Source organism: Pyxicephalus adspersus, chromosome 6, assembly GCF_032062135.1.
Source record: "Pyxicephalus adspersus chromosome 6, UCB_Pads_2.0, whole genome shotgun sequence".
NCBI classification, from domain to species: Eukaryota; Metazoa; Chordata; class Amphibia; order Anura; family Pyxicephalidae; genus Pyxicephalus; species Pyxicephalus adspersus.
The window spans coordinates 51,791,398-51,815,433 of record NC_092863.1 but is presented as its reverse complement, the minus strand read 5'-3'; the positions used below and the strand labels follow the sequence as shown (position 1 = coordinate 51,815,433).

The window sequence follows — 24,036 nt, the reverse complement described above, 5'->3', positions numbered from 1 at the left end:
TTTCTTGTCCATTAGGAATTTTGAAAATTTTGCACAAAGAGAGATAAATAAAAAGACACGTCCAGTAACACTATAGGATAAAGGGAATGTATGCTAAGAGATCCATTCATATAGATTTCATGTTCACCCAATGCCTTTAGTACACAAAGTCACTAATCTGAACTAGTAGGCAGATCATGAGTTCTGATTTAATTCTGACCATCCAGTGACTATGCTTATTATGGGTCAGTGAATGGAAAACTATTGATGCCAGAGACAGGCTGTCACATTACATATTTAGAGAGGTCATGAATAAAAATAATTTTACTTCTCTTGGTACAGGTTTTCATTAAAATAGATGTAAATTCTAACCACATGAGCTAAAACACTATGGGCCTGATTTATAAAAATATTTCCAAGACAGGAGAAAATAGACTATTATGGGAGAATGTGGGTGATCCAGCAATAAAAGATTCCCTAAAAATAATTTGCTTATAGTTGACAAGTGTTCTCGACCCTTTACCAAATTCATTCCAGGTTTGCTGCACCACCCAGGTGATAGCCTATAACTTATGACAGTCTATCTTCTCTAGTCCTAAAGAGCTTTAATAAATCAGGCCCAATATATAATAAACAATTCGCCAAATCTCCTAAAGCTTCTATACAGTCACATCCTGTCTGCATGCTTAAACTATGGCTGCATGGCATGTCCTAATGGACAACAGTGAACAATGCCACTTGTATTTTCTTGCAGAAACCATGTGACAGAGTTACACTGTAGGAGTGATTATAGAAGGGTTATCAAGCATTATCGTAACAAAAGGTGCAGATTTCACAAGTTTTTCAGTTACAAAGATATAAACTATGAAGGTATAAACTGCTGTGTTTTGTGGCACCATTGTAGTGTTTTCCATGAGGCACTCGTGGGCAGCAGGGGTAGCATGGAACTTTTATCTTACTTACTCCTGGATACTTAACATTATTAGAAGACTGAAGGCTCTGTATATATAGAGACTGAGACAATGGACCTCTAAGGCTGGAGAAGATACACTTTCATAAGTGAACCTGGGTGGAATGCGTCTTATCCAGGACTGAAAACATTTGCTAACCAACAGCAAATTACTTTTAAAAAATCTTTTCCAGGTTTGCTGGATCACCCAGGGTTACTGATGAAAGTGTATCTTCTCCAGCCCTGGAGAGTTTAAAAAAAATTAGACCCAATGGGTGAGAATGTGGTGCTCCTATCCCAATATCATGCCAAATGTGTAGGTTGTGTAAGAACAAATTTAAAGCTGAGTGTATACAGCATATAATTTTATAATATTATTATTATAAAATATATTTTAAGTATATATGCAAGAAATGGTTTACCTTACAGTTGTATAGAACCTCCTTCTGTTTTCAAATTATACTCTCTGATTTCACTGTGAGCTTCTCACTGTATGCATTAGAGGCTTATTCAGTCAAATAGTGCCCATGTCATTTCTGGGCTGGAGGTATTCCAACATTATCTAGCCAAATTACTCCCCCAGCCCTACTTTCCTTAGCCCATCAATTTCAATCATTGGATTTAAATTATTACAATAATGGAGGTTCAGAATAATGACCATCTTCCTTTTTTTTCAGTAATCTATGTACAGCACCCTCCCAGTTCCTCCCACCAAATATAACCTGCCCACAGTGCAGAGAAAGGTGAAAAACCCTAGGGATGATGTGTGATGTGAATATATGTAATGAAAACAGAAATGTTTTATTCAATAATTTCATTATTATCATCATGCATGTTGATGAGCAGAGGACAAGTGAAGGTAAATATCGGCAGATTAAATCTGAACAGCTTTAAAATAGTAAAATAACAATATACCCCTGTTTGATACGAAATGAGTTATAGATCTATGAAATTGCCATCAAGTGTGATTGTATATAATATTTTTGACACATCATATACTAAAACAGGTACTTTTCTATATGAGTTGAACCATGTCTGATTCATCAGTGTAATTACTAGCAATAATGCTTCATCAAATGAGATGATGCATGGTACCCACAGGCCCAGCCCTTTAACATTCCCCACATTCATTATACAGCTGTAAAAAAATACCATTCCACATAAATATTACATGTGCTAAATGTATTTTCTGAACTTCACATTTACTTTAAAGTGGAAAATTGTTTTGGCAACTTGTGTGCTCAAGCACCCCTTACACCCATGTGTTTACAGAATTTTATGTTATGTTATTTAAAACCATTTTTTCTGGAAAAAGCAGAGAATAGTTATTTTGACAGGGAATCTTGACTGGGAGATTTCACTTCTTCCCAGGTAAGAAGCGAAGATCCTTTCAAAGCCAGAGGAATCCTCCCCCTACTAGACGGTTGTCAACAGAAAAGGGAACCCCTTCTATTCCTGTTGTGATGACAACTTAAACATTTTGGGTTTTCCCTCATTTTCTGTACCAGAGACAACAGTCACCAGAATAGAGATCATGGATCTCTTCAATGGGGATATAGACAGCAATAAAAATGTCAAAAAAACAAATCTGCCCTACACCCATACCTTTATGTCAGGTGGGCAGGAGCAATGTACTGCAATCAACATAGTAAAACAATAAATGGCAAGCACACATATATATTAATGCAAAAATAAACTTTTTCAGCACCATGGATAGCAAACATCAGCTGGTGAAAAAACTCTTGTTTTTAACAAAATTTGCTCACAATATTTATATAAAAATGAAAAACATTGTACTATTACGTTTCGTCATGAACATGATATTTAAACATATACTGAACAATGTAAAAAAAAAAGCTCTTTTTGTTTCTGTATACATATTTAAAAGTGAATGATGCATTGGTTAAACAATTGCTGCGTGTGGCAGGTACTCTTATATAATTGTACCAGTGTAATGTGATACCATTACATAGATAAAATTAGATAAGCATCGATGATTTTTAAAATAATGTCTGGATTGATGTGAATATTGGTCAATGTGATCAAATGTTAATTTTGGCAGATCCCTTCCTTGGGTCTATATTAGATGTGTTTTTATGTGCAATATAGTAACCAGCAGCTGCACTGATGGATGCAATTACATGTTGAAATTTGTATGATCTACAATCGCTCTGGGTGGTAAAGGATTGATTCTGTGGACAAAATGCATCATCCCATTTGATAAAGTGTAATTGCTGTCAACATTATTGATGTATCTGGCTGCATGGTTGAACTCATAAAGGGGAGTGGATATGCTGTTTGGATATAATTATTTACTCTTCCTCCTGTAGTCTGCTTTAGGAGATCTATAACCTTTTGAGTACGTCTATGACTAGGGAGATGTTGTGTTGGGTTAAATATATATATATATAAAACCAGCTTTCTGAGTTATCTATAAAGCACCGGTAGCAACCATAGTATTACTTGAATTGAAGGGGGAGGAAGACTTGTGGCTTATTAAGGTATTCAAACCCCTTTCACTTTTTTTTAATTGTGTTATGTTACAGCCTAATTTTACAATTGTTTAAGTTCTTTTTTTTTTCATTATTAATAATAATCTACACTCAGTACCTCATAATGAAAAATTAAAAATAGAATTGTGTTGTACATTCAAAAGAAAAAACTGAAATATCACATTTACATAAGTAATAAGTAAACAGGTACTACTTTATGTAGTTGAGGCATCTTTGGCAGCAATTACAGTCTTAAGTCTTTTTGGGTATGATGCAAAAAACTTTGCACATCTGGATTGGGGGATTTTTTACCATTCTTCCTTGCAAAGCTTCTCAAGCTCAGTCAGGTTGGGTGGGCACCATCGATGGACAGTAATTTTTCAGTCTCTCCAGATATGTTTGATAAAGTTGAAATCAGGGTTCTGGCTGGGCCACTCTAGGATATTCACAGAGTGGTGCCTAAGCCATTCCTGTGTTATCTTCACTGTGTTATTTGGGTTATGGTCATGATGGAAGGTGAACCTTCAGCCTAATCTGAGGTCCTGAGCACTGTGGAACAGGTTTTCATTGAAGATATCTTTGCACTGTGGTTTATTCTACTTTCCCCCAACCCTGACTCACAGTCTTTGCTACTGAGTTTGTCTGAGTGTCTTTGCTACTGAGTGTCTGGTTTCCTTCAGACCTAACAATCTTGGTTTCATCAGACCAGATAATTTTGTTCCACACAGTCTGAGAATCCTCCAGGTGTTTTTTTTTTTTGTGAGTGGACTTCATGAAAAGAGGCTTCCATCTAGCCAATCTGCCATGAATCCCAGATCAGTGGAGAGCTACTGTTAAGATTGTTCTTCTTGTGGAAGACTGCAGTTGTGGTTGTATTCCTGGAACATAGTCCTATCTCCACACAGGATCTCTGGAGCTCAATCAGAATGACCATATGGTTCTTGGTTACCTCTTTGCCCCTTCTCCCTTGCTGAGTTTGGCTGGGCAACTGGTTCTTGGAAGTCCTGATTATACCAAACTTTTTCTATTTGAGACCTTTTTTAAAACCTTTCCTAGATCAAGCGTTGTCATTGTGGGTTTTTGAGCATAGATTATTGGAAAAAAAGAATTAACACAATTATTAGTATCAAACTGCAAAATATTAAAATTGAAAAAAGTGAAGAGGGTCTGAATACTTTCTGAAGCCACTGTATGCAAACATGTTCCAGGTGAATAAACATAAGAAGAAGGAAATAAAAGGAAAATTTAAACTTGTTACGCTTGTTGGTCGTCTTTTTTTTAATTTTAAAAAAAGGAAACTGAGGGTCACCGGGACAGAAATGCATAGGCAGCAAGGAAAACACTTTCTGCCTGTTTCCAACATATCCCCCTATGGGTTTTTTTTTTTTTTTTTTTTGCTGTAGTCAGTCCACAGTATTTAGCTTTACAGGAAATAATTTCACAAAATCCACCTGGGATAGAGTTATGGGCCCTGATTTATTAGAGCACTCTAAGGCTGGATCTAGCAAACCTGGAATAGATTTCTTAAATGTCATTTGCTATTTGTTAGCAAATGTTTTCAATCCTGGACCATATCCATTCCAGCTTCACTGATGAATATGTATCTTCTCCAACCTTGGAGAGCTTTATTAACTCAGGCCCATGATGCTGTGAACTATGAAGCCTAGTACTCAAAAACAAGAGTTTTCCAATTAGGCTATGTGCTATCTGTGGCCTACTGGGGAAAATACCTTTACTCAGTGTGACGTGGACACAAAAGTAGGGATGAGCGCTAAATTTTGGCGAACCAATTTCACAGACCCATTGGAAGTTCGAGGAAATTACAGGATGATTCCCACTGCTGCATTCATTTATGAGCACAGCCGCGGGACTCACACTGACAGGAGGAGTACCACAGCTGTGTTCATCAATGAATGCAGCCGTGGGAATCATCCTGTGATTATTCCCATGGCTGCATTCATTCATGAGCACAGCCGTGGGAATCCTCCTGTCAGTGTGCGATACCCGGGCTCTAGAGGTTAAATGAAAATAAGTCTCCTCATTCATCACCTCTAGTCCTCTGTGAGTGGCTGAGGAAAGGAAAATCCTGATGATGCTTGAGCTGTCATCAGGGTTTACCTTTCATCAGCCAATCACAGGATGATTCCCACGGCTGCATTCATTCATGAGCACAGCCGCGGTACTCCTCCTGTCAGTGTCAGTCCTGGGGCTGTGCTCATCAATGAATGCAGCCATTGGAATCATCACAGGATGATTCCCACAGCTGCATTCATTCATGAGCACAGCCGTGGGACTCCTGTGTTCTTGGATAGAGAATCTCTATCCAAGAACACATACTACAGTTTAGTAGTACAGTGGTAGGGCTGCAAGAGCAATCAGGGGAGTGGAGCTGTCTGCTCCGTTCCTCTGATTGCTCTTGCAGGTCCCAAAAATTTGAATTCGATGGCTGAATTCACAAGGACATTCTCGCTTACATGTTGGGTAAGCAAGAAAGGCCCGATTCGCCCTGAGATCGAATTTACATATCTCGCTCGCTCATCTCTACACAGAAGACAGTGGGAGAGGATGCCCTCTAAGCCACCAAACTAGCCCCCTACTGTAAGATTCACAATGGTGAGGGATCCAACCCTTTACTACTGAATCTAAAACTAGATAGACTTTGGGATCTTGTGGAGTTGAACCTGTTTGTACCAGTGCTTTTTACCTGCATGTTAAATTAATGGCTTAAGCTAGCTAGTTGGAGTGATTATGTAATGTGGATCAGCAGGTTGTGGGTGGACTGTGTCTATTGTGGAGTTTTATGTGGATATTCTTATTGACGTTACCGTCAAAGAAAACTTTATTTAACACCTTTATTTAAATAAAAATGAAAGCTTTTCCGTATGAAATAGATTTTGTACATTGTAGTTTTCCTGTGTTACATGAACAATGTCTCATTATTTAGCAGCCTGTAATTTTGTTGCACTGGGCTAAGAGTGCATTGTTAAAGTACATATTCACATCTTTCGGAAATAATAGGAGTAAGGAACATTATATTCAAACACAGCTTCATTAAATTGAATATTTAAAGCTTGAGAAAATCGGAGAACAGAGAAACAAACTTTATTTACAGGCATTATTATAAATATATGTTACATATTTACAATATACAGAAATTTTGTACTTGAGTACTCTATATCATTGTGCAGATCGAACCAGAATAACAGAGGACAACATCAGGAACATGTGGGAATAATGAGAAAAAAAAAAACAAAGAACACTTCCAATGAGTATAAATTATTAAATGGCACAATATATATGTATATATATATATATATATATATATATATATATATATGCACATACCCACAATTTTATTGACACTCCATAGCTCTAGTTTTACTTAAATTATACCAATGCAGTTATACCATGCTATGATTGCCAAAAAACTGATAGCACACAGTTGGGTAGTAAAGGGTTGATATCTATAAAATCTATTCTATATATTCTTCACAGGGTCAGTCAACAGAAAATGTTTTTGTTTTATGGCTGGATGTTAGTTGTTGAAATGGCTTCTAAAATCTCCTTTGGATTCTGGTAGTAGGATCTCAAAACTAGAGTTTTTAGCTCTGCAAACTCTGTTGGAGTTTCACTTCTTATAGCAAGGTTACAAAAGTCTTAACAGACTTCCTCATTTTTTAGCAATATACTATATTAAAAAAAAAGATTACAATAGGCAGAGTAAGAGACATAACTGCAAACTCCCAAAGAGTGTAATTTTTTATACTAAGGTTGCACAGATCATGACCCTAAGGTTGCACAGATCATGACCCACCTCCTTCAATTTCAGAAATGCATTATAATAAAATAATTACAATAGGGAAAGTGAGCCCCCCTTTTGAAAGCTGCTGTGTGTGGGATGACCTAGGAACTTGGGGTAACAGTTGTTTGCATTTCATTTTTGCATCACAAATTAGATTTCTATGAAGAGTAGACTCCATTTGCTTGCTTTAAAGCCTATTACCCAACAATAAACAACTTTTGAATATGATAACATACATTCCAAGGTGGATGCACAAACCTCTCCTAATTAACCTCCCCAAACCTAACTTGGTAGTATGTTTTGTTCTCCATATGAGCCAAAGGTTTCATACATCCCAACCTTCTTTTATAACCACCCATAAGGCAAATTAAAAAAAATGAATAGATGGAGATTGTAAAAGTGTTCTCTTCCAGGTTCACTGCTACCCTACCACCTGCTTTTGTAGTACAGGTATGTAAACCTGCATACATTCAGAAGCATATAATAGTACTAAAAGACCTCGAAACAAATCAGAGAAACTTCTTGGTAGTGAGTGCTTCTCTGCTCTATTCCACCCACACATTTCTTGGTTGGATATTTAGAACCAGCACAAAAGTACAGAAGGTAGGAGTAACCAGGCTAGCTTTTGCTGCTAAACAATTTGTTGACATATGCAAATTAGGAGAACCCTTTGTTTTTGAAGGTAGATTTAAGTACCTGTCCTTGGATCATGTAATCATTCTGGTGGTAATTTTTTTTAAATGGTGGGTGTGCTTTATGTAACATAGCAGAGGAATCCCCACAGAAAAATCTGTCTACACAAAAAAAGTGTTACTGAGCTTCAGCAGTAGGTAATGTAGGTCAGAAAAAGGGCAATTGCACCTGACAAGAAATTAGGAATAATTTCAGAAGTGTCCTAAACTGATGTCATACTGATGCCATCAACACTATTCCAATGCCTCAACATAAGTCCTAAGATTCCTAATAAGCAGGGTCCTATAAAGTATTAGCAGGCTCAGAAGAGCCAACAGATAACACTAAGGTAAACCTATTGTTATTAGGGTTTAATGGAAGCAGCAATTTACCATCCCATGGGTGATATGCAACTTTTGGAAAAGTGAAGTTGCACAAGTCATTGTCCTGCCTAATGGCAATGTCAAATTAAAGAGTATATTTTAAACCAGATTTTCTTTAAATAAAATAAATTTAATTCTGACAGCTTGTTTAAAAATGAACCCTGCATGTGTTCAGTGGCATAATCTCACCTGGCACAAGCTGTGTTTCATGAAGTGTTTTAACAGTAAAATAGCAGCAATCATCTTGGTGCTAAATTTGCTTAATGCTGCTTCTTTAGTTGAAATATGTCAGTGTGTGAGTAAAAATAGGTAAAATCTCTCCTTGCAGTAATTAATTTACCTGCTGTGACCTGAGATGTCAAATGAGCGGTCCTCCTTCAAGCTTTTAGTCTTCCATGACAAAAGAAACATGATGTGCTCTATCCCATAAAAGGTTGCCAAGCAACAATAAACTATAAAAACAGTCAGAAAATGAAAAGTTAAGCATTATTATGGACTATGAGACAAAGAAAGGTTTTGTTTCGGACCATTGGTATTAGCTTTAGCTGCTTGTATGGTTTCTTTGGTATTAGTAGGTACTTCTACATAAAAATAGAACAAGTGACAACAAAAATACATATAGGTAATTGCAAAGAAAATTTCAATAGATAAGTATTTGTGATGTTGATAGTGGAAATGAAAGTTTAATATGACATTAGCAAATGCTGTGTGGATGATTTTCTAAAGAAGTTGAAATTATATTTAGTTTAGTAAAACTGTGTTCATGTCAATCATCCAATCATGTGTAAAAGGACTGTAAAAAAAAGTGGAATATAGTTTAACACAGCTATGTGAGAAATGAACTAAACCCAGTAAATTTGTATATTGTCATGCTTATCTCTTCTTCTTATCTTCTATTTTGGGGGTGTTCATCCACAGGTACATATTTATCAGATTTGTATCTTATGACAATCTTGGACATATGAATTCTGTTCATCTAAGCCTGCCAGTAGTCACTCTGCAATTTTCTATTATATATATATATACCTCTTCACCTACATCAAACTGTCATGTAATTAATATGGAAAAACAGGAGAATCAAAGCTGCAGACTCCAGTTCAACATGGAAAAGGGGTATGTGTAATGCCTGTTTTAGAGAGAGGGCAACTAAACTAGTAGAACAAAAGTTCTGCTACAAGTGCTAATGACCTCCCCTAATATTAGTAATTAATACTATTTAATACACATATTCTATAAAAAATAATATTCAAATGTTATATTATTATAATTTTATAATAATGGAATATAATATTAATATTATTATTATTTTTAAGAGCCTGTCATTTTTTTTTTTTTTTTGATGGATCACTTTTACAGTGGATTGTGGCTTATGGCTAGGGCTGGGCTAACACAGACAGAGAAGAGACACTGCAGTTGGGGAAAAGGTTTATTGGGGTATTGGTTGTCAGATTGGCAGTGAGGTCCCATCTTGAGTATTAGGAACACTAACAGCAGATCCTGTGAAAAATAAGCCTACAAACACTACAGGCATCTTTTCAACCTTTTCTGATCACTTTTTCCATCACCCTTTTATGAGCCTCTTTTGCATCTTCTCTTTGGGTACTAGAGGAGTGAGAAGGCCAAACTAATGAATATAGGTTTGGTTAGGTACTACAAGGTAAAAGTTTTAGGAAGAAATCGGCAGGCTAGAGTATTGTTTGGCCAGCAGGTGCTTCTCACAACCAAGCAATCGCTTCACTTTGATTAGGGTTTAGTCTTTCCTATAGCATCTGTATTTTCTTGATCTTTAATAATAATTTTCAAATACTGACCTTTTGCTGAAAGATTATGTAACTGCCATTAGAGCTGCCGCAGAGCTACTTCTAAAAAATTCTTATTCCCTAGTTGATGTTCTGGTCCTCTGGCTCTAATATTATTTGAAACATTGGACCAGAATACATATGTTGTCACTTGCCACACAGTAAGCTGCATGCTTGTTTTAGTTGTGTGACTAAAACTGCTAAAACCACAATATCCAATGTACAACTAGGTAATTAGTAATCTGATGATAATTTTTCAGTGGTACGTCCACTTTAAATGTCAATTAAACTTTCATTATTTACTACTGTAACGCAGTCAGCTCTTAAATAAATAAATATGGACCTTTTTTTGTACGCTAATAAGTGCTGCAGCAAGAGTTAAAATAAATTACCCTGTTCTGCCAGTACATAGTTGGGTCAGATTGTGACCTAGGTCTCCAGAGGTCAAACGACAACCATCTCCTTTCCCCAGAACACCCTCAAATCAACAGTGATTTACTTCCTGTTAAATAAATTAATGAATAAAAGAGACCACTATCCTGCCTGGTTCAACTGGGCTTTAATTCAGTTTCTGGGCTTTAATTAGGTTTTGTATTTTAGGTTATTTATCACAAACGGACAGTGACTAATTTCTTTTCCAGCAAGACAACAATTAAAACCATTGCAGAACTGATCTATGTCTAAGATAAAGGGAGTTTCTGTATTGTTTGGATGCATTATGGTTATTCTAGACAGCAAAATCATTTAGTGCACATGTTTAGAAAAACAAATATGAATTGGTGATATAACTACTTAAGCTAAAGCTAAATGTATATGTAGTACTGTTTTTCTATCTAAAAATTTAGAATGAAACATTAGAATGGTGTACATAGTCTGAAAAATTGATTAGATTGACTATCATAGGGTCCCTGTATTGATTTCTGCCTAAAAGAAATTTGGATTTAATGAAGTCAAATTGTTGACATATGTGGCATCAATTTCTAAATACAAATGAATGTATTAATGTTGGTGTTTCCTGATATGATATAAGCACTGGTATAAATAATCAGTTAAAAGTTTCAAACTAGGCTTTTTTATTTTTATTTAGCTAGTTATCCAGCCAGTAACACATTCCCATTCTTAGGGTGGCTACACATGGAGGAGAAATGTAGCCACTCTAGGATAGCAACGTCTATGGAGAGGGAAGTGTTAGACTGACTAGATGCCAATAAAAGCTCATTTTTAGGCAGTTACAGCAACAGTTTTTCTGTAATTCTGACAATTTCAGTTTAGTTTTAACTAAATTATTAAATGAATATTAAAATGATGGTAACTATAAGCACCCCTGTCAGTGTTATGTGGCTGGTTTCAGCCTTCTAACTGATACTCCAGCAGCTAAACAGCCTGTTAAAGGAAGTTGAAAAAGAAGCGATTTACTGGTGATAAAACTATATTACAAAGGCGACAAAAAAAAAAAACTGCTGTGTTAGTGATAATTACAGACTACATTGTGTATGTTATTTATGATCTTGCCCTTACTTTCATTTCATCCTTACTAGGTACAATAAACTTTACATTTAGAGCATTTAGAGGTAGGTTGTAATTTCAGGCCTCATTCATGGCTATGGAAGTTGAACGTTAATTATTAACAGCACAAGACAACAATTTAGGAAAGTGAGTGACACAAAGAGCCTGATTTAATAAAGCTCTCCAAACTCCGCAAAAGTTTAGAAGATAGACTATCGTGGTAGAACCTGGGTGATCTAGCAAACCTGCAATAAATCTGGTCTAGGATTTAAAACATTTGCCAACTTATAGAAAATTATTTTAAGAAACTCATTCCAGGTTGGGATCACCCAGATTCTCCCATGATAGTCTATATTCTCCACTCTTACAGCGCATTAATAAATTAGGCCAAAAATGTCAAGCTGAAAACACCCATGGAAATATAACTTAAGAAGAAACTATTAATACTTGGGGCTATTCCTTGAAATAATTACTGACAACTTCCCTTTCTTTCTAAAATGCTAATTTTCTTTCTAAAATTCTAACTAAACTAGACCTTTCAGAATTCTTTCTTCATTGTTCTTTGAGATAATGGAAAATTCCTCAATTTTTTGGGGAACTTGCATTTTCCAGGTTGTAATAAATACATCTCTTAGCTTGTCAAGCTATATCGTAATAGTTTTACAGAGTCAAGACATCGGAAAAGGCAACTAACTGTACTTCTGTTTGTCTGTCTGCACTAGAGTGAGGTTAGCAACATATTACAACCTAGATGAATATGGATCATCATATTCCTTAAGCCACTGTTTCTGCAACCAAGTTTGCTGTAATTGTGTAGAAGGTACAGCTATTTTCACAGAAGCAAACTTTAAAAATGAAATAGGCTTTCAAAATCTTTTGCACCAAATGAATAAATTCTTTAACAACTGCATAATATTTAAAAGGCATTGCTGTTATGACAATAAGTATAACAGTGTCCCAGGTAATACACAGTAGTATATAGACAATAGTGACTTTTTTCAATTAGGGTTCACAGAAAAAAATTGAATTGAAAATTCACCTTTTCTGTCATCTAAGACAGGTAGACATGTCAAAAACCCCAGTATGATAAATGTGATGTTAAACTGTTGTCAATAACTGGTAAAAAATTGTTCTATAAATTATAGTTTAGTTTTTAACTTAAAGTTTAAAGTTTAGACTCCATCACAATGAATTTTTCCTTGGGGAAAAGTCACTTCAATCAGTCACCTGCCAGGATTAGACACTTGGGTTGTGCATTATCTGTGCTGCCATAGGAGTCCGTTTCAACAGAAAAGACCCTGGGGGCATGTTGAGAGATATATTAAAGCATACAGCTAACGCAAGCTACGGATTTAAAGTACCCATATACATTTGACAACAGTCAGCTGTAGAGCAAAACATATTGCTAGTGCCCAATTATTTATTTAATCAAAGCATCACCGAAAAACAATCACCTTTTGATTAATATTGTTTAATTTTGGTGCTAGGTATATTCTCCATCATAGATAATGTCATCCTGTCCTGGTTTCTGATGTGTATGGTTACCATAAATCAATTTATTTATCTTAAATATAAACAGGATTTTTCTACCATAATTCAAAGCTCTGCAAGGCTCAATAATTTTGTCAGAAACAAATGGCAAAATAGGTTTGTGTGATCAGTTGAATCTGTTTGGTGTTTTTTTTTTCCCCAGGATTACAATCCTACCACTTTGATAACTGCAATGTATTTAAAGACATTTGAATGAAAAAACAATCATGACTGAGTTGAAGCACACTTCTGAATACACAGTTTTAATTACTGGGGTTTAATCATACATATGGAAATTTTCCTATTATTTCTCTATGTTTCATGCAAACACGAAAATGCCTTCAAGGGCTAGCAGATATATTGAATGTTACTGGAACTTCCACTCTAAAATAATCCTTCTGCAGAAAAGTCTTTCTAGGACAGCTCAGACATTCCCATCTTGGTGTTAAGTAGTTCATTTTGAATAACTAATGAATAGATTGGCACTCCTGGTTATACAAACCCTATTCCCAAGTATTAAATTTAGTGAATTTGAGTAGAGATCCCTTGAATTAAACAGATCATTAGTGTGTTGTAGGATGAACACATACATGTAGTTTTTATATACTACATTGCTGGACATTATAAACCCCTACATGTACAACCTGTTCATTTTATGCTATCAAGTAAACTATCAAGAAAAGCTGCTCCTTGTAGCCCAATCCCTCTCCTTGAATTCCCAGCTCCTTGTATGGTCCCCTACTTACTCCCAATCTTTCTTCGGCCTAGATGTTACCCTGGCTTTGATTCTTGGCATGGGGCCAGCAAACTAAATCCTGGTAGCATAGGGTCTGTAGCTATATGCTTACACACATACAGTGGCAGATTAAAGGATGGGCCTCAAACCTTCCTGGCTGCATTCTGGACCGGGGGAAAAAAGAAATCCACGCAGACCCCTGAGACCACAAATCATAAGGGTCCTGCTATCAACCGAATACTGCCATGCACACAGCTCTGACCCTGTAGTCTCCCCAGAACAAAAGCCACAGAAGCAGTAATTTGCTTCACTGGATGGGATGGGGTGGAGGTTGCCTGGGTGCCTGTTTTGAGACAGGGCTCTGTTTCTATGCTTCAGGGATCACTTACAAATGAAATCCCCTAACTCTGGGGATATAGCTTAACAAATACAGTGAGTGCTGCTGGGATCTGCAGTGTCTTTCCTGTTAAAAGCTGCTAGCATTTGTGGTGCTTCCATTGCTGCGAGTGGCTGGGACCTGTTAGTAGCCTTTCCCTTGCAGGATGTTGCTTAAGAACTAAGGAACTTGTGGCAGGGAACACAACTTGTGTACTCCAGGATTGTTGGGTCAATAACATTGCTGAGACTGTTAGTTCTCTTGGTGTCTGATGACAAGGAGGTTCCCCTCAAACCCTGTTGTGTGGATTTCTGGACCTGTGCCCTATTGTATTCTTTCAGCTTCCTTACTCCAGTATGTCTTCTTTGTCTGTATATCGCAAACCCTACAAAATATACCTGGCCTGTTGGTCTCGTGCAATTGTTCTCTGTGTGTTTTTTCGCTCCGCTCCTTTTTCATCACATAAATATTGAATTGTTTATATGTGTGTGCAAATCATATACTTATTTTAATAAACCTTGCATAATATAATCTGCCTCCCCTAAAAGATTCTGTCCCAGATTCACAGACATATCTCATTCCTTGTTATTAAAGAGGAATTTCTGGTTCTGCTTCTATTTTTCTTTGGTGCCAAGTTTCACTTTTCTGCACTGCTCCATTGTACATTGTAAATAAGGACAGGAGACGTTCAGGTCGCAAGTCAATGCATTGCCTATTCCTCTGTGTAACAGAGAGTACAAATATGTGGGGTTCCCAAATCAATGCATTATCTTGTCTGTGTCAGAAACAAGTGACAATACAAAACAGAAAAAAAAGATGCTTTATGTAATTCCTAAAAAAAAAAAAATCAGTCGCATGTCAAATACTAATCAGTCATTCTAATGCTCTGCATAGTCACTATGCCCTCTGTCCAAGAACAAAATAATTTACACTTGGACTTCTATAAATAGGCAGTGTAAGGTACAAATGGCTGTGGGTAAAATGCAGTAACTCATACCATCCATTAAGCTTTCCATTTACTACAGTTCAATCAATAGGAATGAATTGTGATTGGCTGTATTTGAGCACTGGACGCCTCTTTGCACATAATCAATACACTTTGTTTTCATGTACCTAACAAGCTTAATAACACAATGTAGGGAATCTGGTTGCATCTGCATTCTATTGCATTCTTTTTTGTGTAAGTATTAAGTAGTATACTCCCCATTAATTGTAATCATTGCTATATCCACTATATGCATGACACATTACATACAATACATAACTGTTTATTTTAACCAGAATTTGCATTACATTAGATGTGTTCAACCCTGTAGAAGTCTATATAAAAAGGTTTGTGCATAAATCCATCCTTCCATTTTATATAGTAACTGTGGAGCAAGATAGTGGTTGAAAAAAACAGCCTTTTAAGGATTCTGTAAGTCTTGTTCATACATTTTCATGTAATCTTTCCATATAGTTTCTAAGTTCTTTGCAATCCCCCATGTCTAAGTCTTGGCACACCCATTTTATATCATCCTCATTGTTCACTACCACGGGGTTGACATTAGGACATCCATCTTCAGATGGAATATTACTAAAAGTAGTAAATTTTACACGTTTCCTTTTGGAGGTAGGTGAGGTGGCAGACTCCCCCCTCTGTTCCTTTAGTTCATTAAATGAAGTCTCTGCAGATCTGTATGCTTGTCCATTTACAGTTTTGGATACATTTGAAGTAAGAAGGTATTTGCCTTCTGTAACATGAACTCCTCTGTTTACAGCTGTTATGCATTCGTCTGGCTGCAAAGGAAAGTTAATATTATTTTCCAAAATTTCTGTTCGATTTGTTAGACCAACCCAGTCATGTGCATGTGTCATAGTTTCTTGCTCATCTACTGGGACTTGTTTGTGCCTATACTTCAATGCAAATGTTACACAATTTATAAGGAAGACAAGTATGGCCAGGCAAAAGACACCCAATAATGCATACATTCCAATTTCCAGATCACTCAGTCCTCGTGAATTTTGTATGTGATCATTTTCTTCAGTATCTCCATTATTACTTGGTACATCAACTTGTACAGGAAAACTGGTGAAATCCATGGGAATGTTGGAAAGTTGACTGTCATCATCTAAAAGACTATCCCGTTCAGTCTTCTTGTTAAGTTGAGCTCTATCAGTTGTAGCCCTGTTCATGATCTGAACATCTCTTTCCATGGATGGAGTGCCAAAATATGCACTATCAGGTCTCAAACCTTCCAGTGAAATCTTCTGTCTTCTACCAATGTTGTGGGTTTCAAAACGATCCCTGTAATGTACCTTTCTACTGTCATTTTTAGTATCCTGACCAAACATGACTTTAAGGTGTCCAAAACCAAAGGTGAGGATGCTTTTCCGTTTTGATTTTTGGCAGAATTCACTTATCATGAGATCTACCTTGATGAGTGCTCCCTGGCCTTCTGCAATGGCTGTGAAAATTGGCCATTTTGATTTTGAGCCTTGAGAAACGGTGAAAACTTTTTCATCCATTGATGTCACGCTCAATGAGAAGTCTTTAGGATCATAAAACTCTAAAGGACTTACTGTACCATCACTAAAATGGATCCAGCAACTGATCTCTACTTCCTGTATGCAAAACCAGAAAAAAGTAAAACTCAGCAAACAGTAGATACAGCAAAGATAATATTTCTCTAAAGAACATTTTATACTATAATAAAATGTAAACTAGGAGGTGAAGGGCACACAATCATTTCAAGAACATAACAACACTAGTTTAAAATTCCTAGCAATAAAATGTGTTTTCTTTCTCGGTGGTTCTATAAAGACAATGGGTCCCCAGGGCGAAATGGATTTAAATTTAACAGCAGAATAATAAAGTGACTGTCAGAAGATATTATTATAAGCTAACTTAAATTATCACAGTTGTGTATTTAAATGAAAAAGAATCGCAGATTTCTACAATCTATTCATTAGGTTTTCTCTGATTACTCTTCTAAAACTATGACATTATATAACCTTCATCAATGTTGTTTCCCCCACTTGAACTTATATATTTTAGGTAAAACTCTTTTTCAGTTCTGCATAAAGAAGAGAAGGGTTAAATGTTTGATAAGTTTTTATTACTTTGTATAACCAATTGGGTTATTTTTTTTCTTCTTGACCAGTGAATTTATGATTCTCTTCTCTGGAGTGCATTCTTTGTTTGTATTCTTTTTCCTTAAAAACAACATTCCATAGGTAAATACAGAAAATGTACTGCAGAGACAGACTGGAAATCAACCACAGCAAGCATATGGGAAAAATATTTTAATGGAGGCACTTGTTATTGTAATAACTGTCTAACGGAAGATATCCCTCAGTAAAGAAAGTGAAAGGAGATATGTAAAACAGAGTAGTTTTAACCCTGCCATATTTTATCATATCATATAATTTAAGTTTAGATATGCTTTAGATGTCCTTAAATATTGTAAAAGGTTACAAGAAATGTGCACTGCATCCAGTAGATTGTGCAGCATGTTTCCACTGAATCTATTAGTGCTTGAATTATAATAGCATTAAAATATCAAATGACATTCACTCTTTTTCACTATTAACTTTTTGTTTGCTGTTTTTGATATTAAATCAAAGTGTTCAGACACAGTCATTGATTAAATCAAATATGCCAAAACCACTTGCCTGTTTTTTTGGTCAGATGTACAGACCTCTATAAAATGTACTATTTACCTGTTAAAAGTGTTAAACAGCACTTAACTATCTTCTAAACAATTTTTTGGGTTAAAGAACTAATCATTTTAGCATATTGTATTTTCTTCCTTGTCTGAGTAACTGGGGCCATGTTGGAGGTCTGTCCCTTGTCTACATTTATTGGGCTGAATTTGTTCCTCTTTTTATCCTAGAAAGGCATTTATTATTATAGAAAAATGGATTGGCTACAAATATAGAAGTTAATGGAACTAAAGTTGTAGAGGCCATAACGGGTAACATTTTGCTTAACTTTTTGCCAGATAAGTTCACAGACAGCTAAATAGTCTAACTCCAATCCTTGAGGACAACAGACAGATGAAATAATATGTATGAACAAAACATTTTCTGGTAATCCATAATTTAGTAAAATGTTCTGTGCTGTCTATTTTACAAACCCTTGTCCCCCACAACTAGAGTCTAATCCTTGCTATTTATTAAACACATTTTGCAGGTGCTCTAAAGTTTTCTTTGGTATACATTCAAACTAAAAATAAAATCAATTGAAATTGAAATATACAAGAAGTGAAATTTTCAGGAAAGGGTTTTTTAATAAGGGGAGCACTGAATACAGTGATTATCAGCACTCCCTAGCAGTTACTTAGAGTGATATGAAGATAATGAATCTTTGTAAGACAATAAATAGAAAAGAGAAATCTAGTATGTGATGCAATAAGAAATCATAAACCAGTTTACTGTAACTAAAAAAGTGAAAACTGATTACTGATTTGTTTTCCATTTTTTCTAGAACTCCACATTTGGTTCAATTCTGTCATAAGCTTGGACTTCTGAGAACACTTTAGCTGCACAAATATACTAGTGAGTTTTTTTTAATGGGATGTCGAAGAGTATTAAACATGCAGGCAAAGATTCTGCTACTAGCAGTACTGTTAAGTTGATGAGAAACAACCAGAGTAAAAAACTTACCAAAAAAAAAAAAAACGATGCTTTAAACATATGGGGCCTGATTTATGAGCTCTCAAGACTGGATAGGATACACTTTCATCAGTGGAGCTGGGTGATCCAGCAAACCTGAAATGGATTTATTCAAAGTCATTTGCTAGCAAATGTTTTGAATCCTGGACCAGATCCATTCCAGGTATGCTGGATCACCCAGCGTCACTGATAAAAGTGTTTCCTCTCCAGCCTTGGACAACTTTATTAAATCAGGCCCATTATGTCTATTTATCCAAAATTTGGGAAAGCACAAAACTGGAGCCGTTTCCCACACCAACAAATTAAGTTTCACCTTTAATGTTATTAAAAGCTAAACAAAACATCTAAAAATAAATCCAGGTTTGTGCTTATTTTTTTTCTTCGATGAAGTGGCTTCATGTTTTACAGTTTAAAGCGGAACTTCAACATTTCCATTTATCCATTCAACACCTTCTTCCCTAGCAGTGCTAGTGTTAGGTAGTCTTTAGTCTATGAGGATAGGAATAAGCACAAATAATTGTTTCTCCAGAAGCTAATTGTACACGGTAAACTAAAGACTGGTATTGTAAATCCAAAGGACAGTATACCTGTTTTGGAGATATAAAGTGCTCATGTGCTGTGGTAGTTGCATAGATTGCTCTGTTGCTTCCAGTGCTGAGTTGAAGAGATAGCGACAATCCAGTCACCACCTGGATTCCTAAATCTGTGACTGTCACCTTCTCATCTACTACCATCACTGTCTTCTCAGCTAAGATAGCATCAGAAAGAGGGGACAGTATCTAAGGGGAAAAAAACAGGTAAACACATTTCTCAACTAACAGCAGGCATGTAAAACAACTGCAATCACAGTTAAAAGTATCACACTGAAACTAAAGATCTTCAAACGATTGCAGAATACCAGCTAATCTAATTATATTTGCCCAGACAGAAAAAGCTCTGATAAATAAAGTCTACTATATGTGAAAATGATATAATAATTAAAACAATTTAGAGGCCCAAAGAGATCTGCTAATTTACATTCCATAAATCAATCAGCATACTCTTTCTGCAGTTTTGGAAATAAGAAGCTAAGTTATTAAATGATAACTGCACTTTCTGAGCAGATACTTTAGATGTCATTGTCCTGCAGGTTGCACAAAAGCTATTTAAAACGTTGTAAAGTATAACTAAAGGCTAAACAAATACCATATCTAATTACTATGTGATACACAAGCCTTTAAAGTAAACACAAATCTTCATTTTCTCCCCTGAATGAGCCAAATTCTCTTTCATTGGTGTCTCACATGCTCTTTCTCCCAGAGCAGCTCGCAGTAAGGGGGTTTGGGTACCAGAGGCAGTGCTATCTGTTTAGATTCTAAATGACCGGCTACAAGGCTTGTAAAGTCTTGTAGTAGTGACAATGCTGAAATTCTATTTTATTTAGAAAACTTATTTAGAGTTTTATTTCAGGTAATCAGTGTGCATTCACTAAAATATACAAATCATTCACAAAAATTACTTGGCTTGCACTATCGCCAACCACCACCAGTGTTTTTCTGGGTGAAACATGGGCTCTGCACTAAGCCAGATGAGCAATCAAGCTCTTGTCTCCAAAGACCTGCCCCTAATGGTGACTGGGATATATATATATAATGTCATGGCAACATACGTATACTAATTTCTCCAAGGGTTCCATTTATGTATTGTTTTGTTTATCTTGGGACAAAGAAATCTAAAAGATCTGGACTGAAAGTTCAATAATAGAAGCATGATTTAATAACTCAATGGTGCCCAAATTGCTCCCAAACCAGCTATGCAACTGGATAGCATTACCTGTAAAGTTGTCATACCGGCTTCCTGCCCAATCAGCATCTGGCCTTCAATTCTTAGAACTTTTGGCTCATCCATCTGGATAAATTCACTTATTAGATCAGTTATGTCCACTTGCCAATCAGATCCAAGCAGGTAAATGAGCTGTCCAGCTACATCGGGCGAGTCGGCGATAAACTGTGTGAGGACTCTTAGCAATGCATGTTGGTATTGCAAAGTACAACCTTTTCCCTTTTTATCATCATCATCTTCTTCTTCGCTGTCTCTAGCTGGTCTGAAAAAAAAATTTAGGTATTTTCTTAAGCTTAACACAGCTACAAGTATTGTTTTCCTAGCACCTGTGATCACCAAAAGTAATCTGCCAAGCTCTGGAGAAGTAGGGAAAAGTCTATTTACAAAATTGTAATTTTCATTTGGCCACTCTACTGGCCTCTCTTGTCACCCCTAAGTGCAGTCCAACAAGCTGAATCTATCACTGTCAGTCAGGAATACAACTTCACATTTTTGAGAGTGCAACTAAATTAGTATTTTTAATAAAGGTGGAGTATGCTTGCTTGATGGTTTCTCATGTTTTTGTTGGCGTAAGCACAAGCTTACTGTTTATTCTTAGTTCCTATTCAACTTTATATCTCACTCCCCACATGTCCCACAGGAGACATGTTACCTCCCCACATGTTTTATTTTTGAATAATTGTTAACATTAAGGTGATAAAAAAGAGAGAGTGAGGCCATCATGGTATTGATATGTGGGATATATTGATATTGATATTAGAAGCTTGTTTTTAGAGAACACATTCATTAAAGTTGAACTCAAGGCAAATTGTTTAACACATAGTTGAAGTGCATATATGTAAATCTGCTTTATCAGGATTTATAATACTGCTCATCCAGTCTTGAGATTTACAGAACAGGTTGGTGGACTGATTGCATTGAGCTGTGATCTCTCCTCCATGCCCAATCATGAACCTAAGTTTTGCAATTTTTAGTGTTAGCTCCAGCTAATATGGACAGACAGCAAATAACCTTTTTATGCTAAAATCCCTCACCCAGATTTTAGTAGTAATTATAAAAAAGGGTACTGTAAAATGCAAGAAAAGCACCTGATAACTATAGCTTTAATAATTATAGTTTATTTTTTTTCTATATTAAGGTGAGGGCCTAAATTAATAATACAGCATGTAAATTTTAAAGCAGATCATTTTGTATCTTATTTCTTACTTTACTTGTTTTAGACATCATTGTGTGTAACTGTTACCTACAAGGTGAAACGATAAGTAGCTTCTGTGCTTAGGACAATGTCAGTTTTATACAATTTACACAGAAAAAATAAAACACGACATTTCCAGTGAGAAAGGTATTTTGAGATCTAAAGAGCCGGTGAGTTCGATCCTAATATTCCATATGTTAATAATAATGAGCACTAATAACAAAGCTTAATGAAATGCATTCTTATAGGCAAAGCAAAATAAGTGCCTACCTTTTATTTGTCATTATAGGAACCCTCCAACCTTTTATCTGATTTAATTCAGTGTCAGACACATCTATAAGCAGAGGGAGCCGTGGTACCCACACTGTCATTTCTAGTGAGGCTTTAAAATGTTGATAGGTGAAATTCACAATGGCATTAACCTTTCCTTTCATTTCCTTTCCATTTACAAAGACATAGTCACATCGTTCTGAAACCTGCAAACAAGAGAAAAAGAGCATTTTTAATGACTGGGTAAACCTGCACAGATGGTATTACAAAGAATTCATGCAGCACAGCTAGCACAAAACAGAGAATGGGATCAGACATATGCATGTTCTAGGACATCAATACATTTAAAATGGACCTAAACCCAAGCTGAATGACATTTACTTTGCTAAAGCACACTGTACCATACACAAATGCCAGTTCTGCTATTTTCTCCAACATCCTTCAGCCACGTCCTTCAAGCACACATTCATTCTGGACTGGCTTCCTTATAGTGACCAAGCCTGATCTTCAATGATCTAATAGCTATATTAGGAATCTCTAGGCACACTCACTTGACAATAAGGACCCAGACACATTCATACCAGGGAGTATTTATTTTCCCATGATGGAGGAAAGATGCACATCAGTCATTTGAACAAGTTAAACTTCATCAGATGTATTGTAATAATGCATGAAGTACAGAAAAGAAGGTAAAGAAACACACAGTACCGGAAGGTTTATCTTTTTAGAACAGTCTCTAGGCATCAGGTTAAACTGTCTGGGCTCCCCTCTAAAGGACAATGCTGGATGGACAATACAGTTAAATGTGTCTCCTTGACAAGTTGAAATTCCAACAGACAGAAAAGATTCTAAGTTGCTAAGGAGAAGCCAAGAGGGGAAACATCTTGTTGAACAGTGAGCCACAGCTAAATATTGGATTGGTTGCTGATTTTTTGGCAGGAAAGTCATCATCCAATCACTAAGCCCTGAAGTCATTACACAGAGCTGTTAGTTTGGACCAATGGCAGTTTAATCTACAACAACTTCCTGTCCTGTCGCAGTTTAACCTTACTGAGACAATGCCCCTGATTCATCAATAAAATCCGCGCTCGCTGGAAGCGCGAAAGTACGCGTGGCCATCGATCGCGGATTACCGCGGTCCGGACTCGAGTTTTTCAGTTGCTGAATAGCGCGACCGCGTACGATTTCGGATCGCGAATACGAATGCGCGACCGATAATCCGATTCTGCTTGATGAATCAGGGGCATTGTCGCTAACTTTGTCGGTGGACATTGTTTTACATGATTTAGGATTTTTTTCCTGTTTGATTTATGGTTCTTAAGTCTTGAATAACTAAGATGGTTAGTTTTACAATGTTTATGGTTTATGAGTTTATAACGGGAAACTTTTATTTAAACCCCAAAAGAGGGCTGTGGCTAAAAGTAGGTATTAGTAGGCATGTACAATTTCATGGGTATGGCATATCTAGTGTACCTATCCTGTCACAAAGTACTAAACAATGTGTTCGTATGCTCATGGCCCCTAATGTTTAAAGTGTCCCTTTCCTACAACTTACAATATCTTACTTTTTTTGTTTTTATTGCTTACATTTTAGGATGTTGGATTCAATGCATGTAGCTAATCCTGCAATATTTGGTAAAATTATGCAGGGCAGAGAAGAAGACCCAACTTGTGCAACAGAATAGTGAGAAAGACAATCATGCAGAATTTTCAGTGAATATGTTTTTTCAAGACTTCATACCAACAAAGGTAAGTGCACAAAAATGCAGTGCAAGGTCTTCTTTAAAATGTCGTAAGCCAAATAATTCTTGTATTGAGCATGTATTTGGCATGGTGACTGCTCCACATGCTCAGCAGGTACTTGGCTTAT

General features: G+C 36.2%; 1 protein-coding gene across 1 annotated transcript in view; it reads right to left on the bottom strand.

The window, feature by feature from the left end:
- Positions 1-6,496: 6,496 nt before the first annotated feature.
- LOC140333817 (transmembrane protein 132D-like) overlaps positions 6,497-24,036 on the bottom strand; it is a 441,891-nt gene continuing 424,351 nt past the window's right edge. The window contains exons 6-9 of the mRNA XM_072415753.1: positions 22,167-22,372; positions 20,693-20,963; positions 19,468-19,659; positions 6,497-16,828 (exon numbers count right to left, since the gene is read on the bottom strand). Of these exons, the coding sequence (XP_072271854.1) occupies positions 15,653-16,828; positions 19,468-19,659; positions 20,693-20,963; positions 22,167-22,372 (1,845 nt within the window). The 3' untranslated portion in view covers positions 6,497-15,652. The remainder of the gene's footprint in view (positions 16,829-19,467; positions 19,660-20,692; positions 20,964-22,166; positions 22,373-24,036) is intronic.